This window comes from Salpingoeca rosetta (genome assembly GCF_000188695.1).
Source record: "Salpingoeca rosetta unplaced genomic scaffold supercont1.7, whole genome shotgun sequence".
In the NCBI taxonomy this organism is placed as follows: Eukaryota; class Choanoflagellata; order Craspedida; family Salpingoecidae; genus Salpingoeca; species Salpingoeca rosetta.
The window spans coordinates 1,615,358-1,616,987 of record NW_004754927.1 but is presented as its reverse complement, the minus strand read 5'-3'; the positions used below and the strand labels follow the sequence as shown (position 1 = coordinate 1,616,987).

The window sequence follows — 1,630 nt, the reverse complement described above, 5'->3', positions numbered from 1 at the left end:
CATACACACACACACGCACACACACACAATACACACACACCTTTTTCGGGTTTGTGATGAGCTCTTGTTGCTCGCGCTGGTGTCTGACAGCACGCTTGGCCGACACCTAAACGATTTCAACAACATGGTCGATGCATCAGACATGTGATTGATGTGAGTCCCAACAAAGGGCTGTGCTATGCGCCCTCACACCATGACCCTTTCCTCTCTCAAATACAGCCCAAAGACAAAGCGCAAGAGCAGAACAATACGGCCAGACCTTGTGCTTCTCTTCGCTCATGGCGCTGGATATGTGCTTCGCCCCGATAATGCCGCGGATCAAGTCGTGCGTCTGAACAAAGAGACAAGTGGGTGGGTGATGAAGGAGAGAGCGCGAGAAGTGTGTGTGTGTGTGTGTGTGTGTGTGTGTGTGTGTGTGTGTGTGTGTGTGTGTGTGTGTGTGTGCACAACACCCCCCACTACCCCCCCCCCCCTCCCGGCTTTCGGGCGTCTCAACGTGACAGTACACCAGAGCACGAACCGATTTCCCCAGCTCTTGAATGTCCTCGGGCTGGTCCCACCGCTCCATCGTCCCGTGTTGTTCATGCGGTGCATTTTCGGATCCCCGCTCCACGTGCTGCAGAAGGACAGGAGTATTGAGAGGGATCACAAACAGGAGTGGTCAGGGGAGAACGGTTGTGCATTCATGGATTTTGGGGCAGGTTTGCCACGTTGCGTGAGGCAAAATGGGAGGGAGGCGAATCAAAACACAAACAACAAACGAGGCCGAAACCACACCCCCAATGCGCGTAGCCCTCATCAACACCCAGCGGTGTGTGCTCACATGAGGAGTTGGAGGATGGGGACGACGGCGTTTGAGCATTCGTGATACAGCGACGCCACCTGCGGCCCAATCACGTGCTCGTGCACCGCGCTCGCAAACGGCTCCAGCAATTTCTGCACACGTGCACAGTAGGAAGAAGGACAGAGCAGGCGCAATGACGGACGAACACATGATCCGCATACACGTGTGTGGTTGATTGACGCACGTGCATGTCTCCAATTCCGGTGCACCCTCCTATTACACACACATACATACACACACACGCACACACGCACACACGCACACACGCCACGCACCGCGTTGAAGAAGTTGTAGAGGCTGCAGAGGCGGCGGATGCTGAGCTTGCGGATCATCCTGAGTTCACGGATGTAGCGCGGGGCGACCTCATCACGACGGCGAGCAGAGCGTGGGCCTCGCGCGCCATCTGCACCATGATGGCCACCATCATCGGCAGGTGCGGCTGCAGACGCGTGTCAAACACCTTCAGCAGCGACTCGGCAAGCATCAGGAAACCTGTGACGGGTGGGGGGGGGTGTTGAGAAGTGTGGTGGAAAGGGAAGATCAGGGCAACGGGCAACATAGGGTTAAGGAATGGTCACACGACAACACAATTCACGGCACAAACACCTGTGACGAGTGCGGACGCAAACAAACACAAACGCACACACACACATGTTCACACAAACACACACGTGCACACCAACACACACACATGTTCACACAAACACACACGTGGGCCCACACGCGTTTTCCCAAAAACAAAAAAACCCCCCCACCACCAGGAGCTTTTGAAACTCCCCCCCTTGG

General features: G+C 55.6%; 1 protein-coding gene across 1 annotated transcript in view; it reads right to left on the bottom strand.

Moving 5' to 3' along the window:
- PTSG_03381 (uncharacterized protein) overlaps positions 1-1,630 on the bottom strand; it is a gene marked incomplete at both ends in the record, with an annotated part of 6,348 nt that overhangs the window by 403 nt on the left and 4,315 nt on the right. Inside the window, 5 exons of the mRNA XM_004995911.1 lie at positions 41-106; positions 260-331; positions 521-616; positions 847-936; positions 1,120-1,177. Coding sequence (XP_004995968.1) covers positions 41-106; positions 260-331; positions 521-616; positions 847-936; positions 1,120-1,177 — 382 coding nt within the window. The remainder of the gene's footprint in view (positions 1-40; positions 107-259; positions 332-520; positions 617-846; positions 937-1,119; positions 1,178-1,630) is intronic.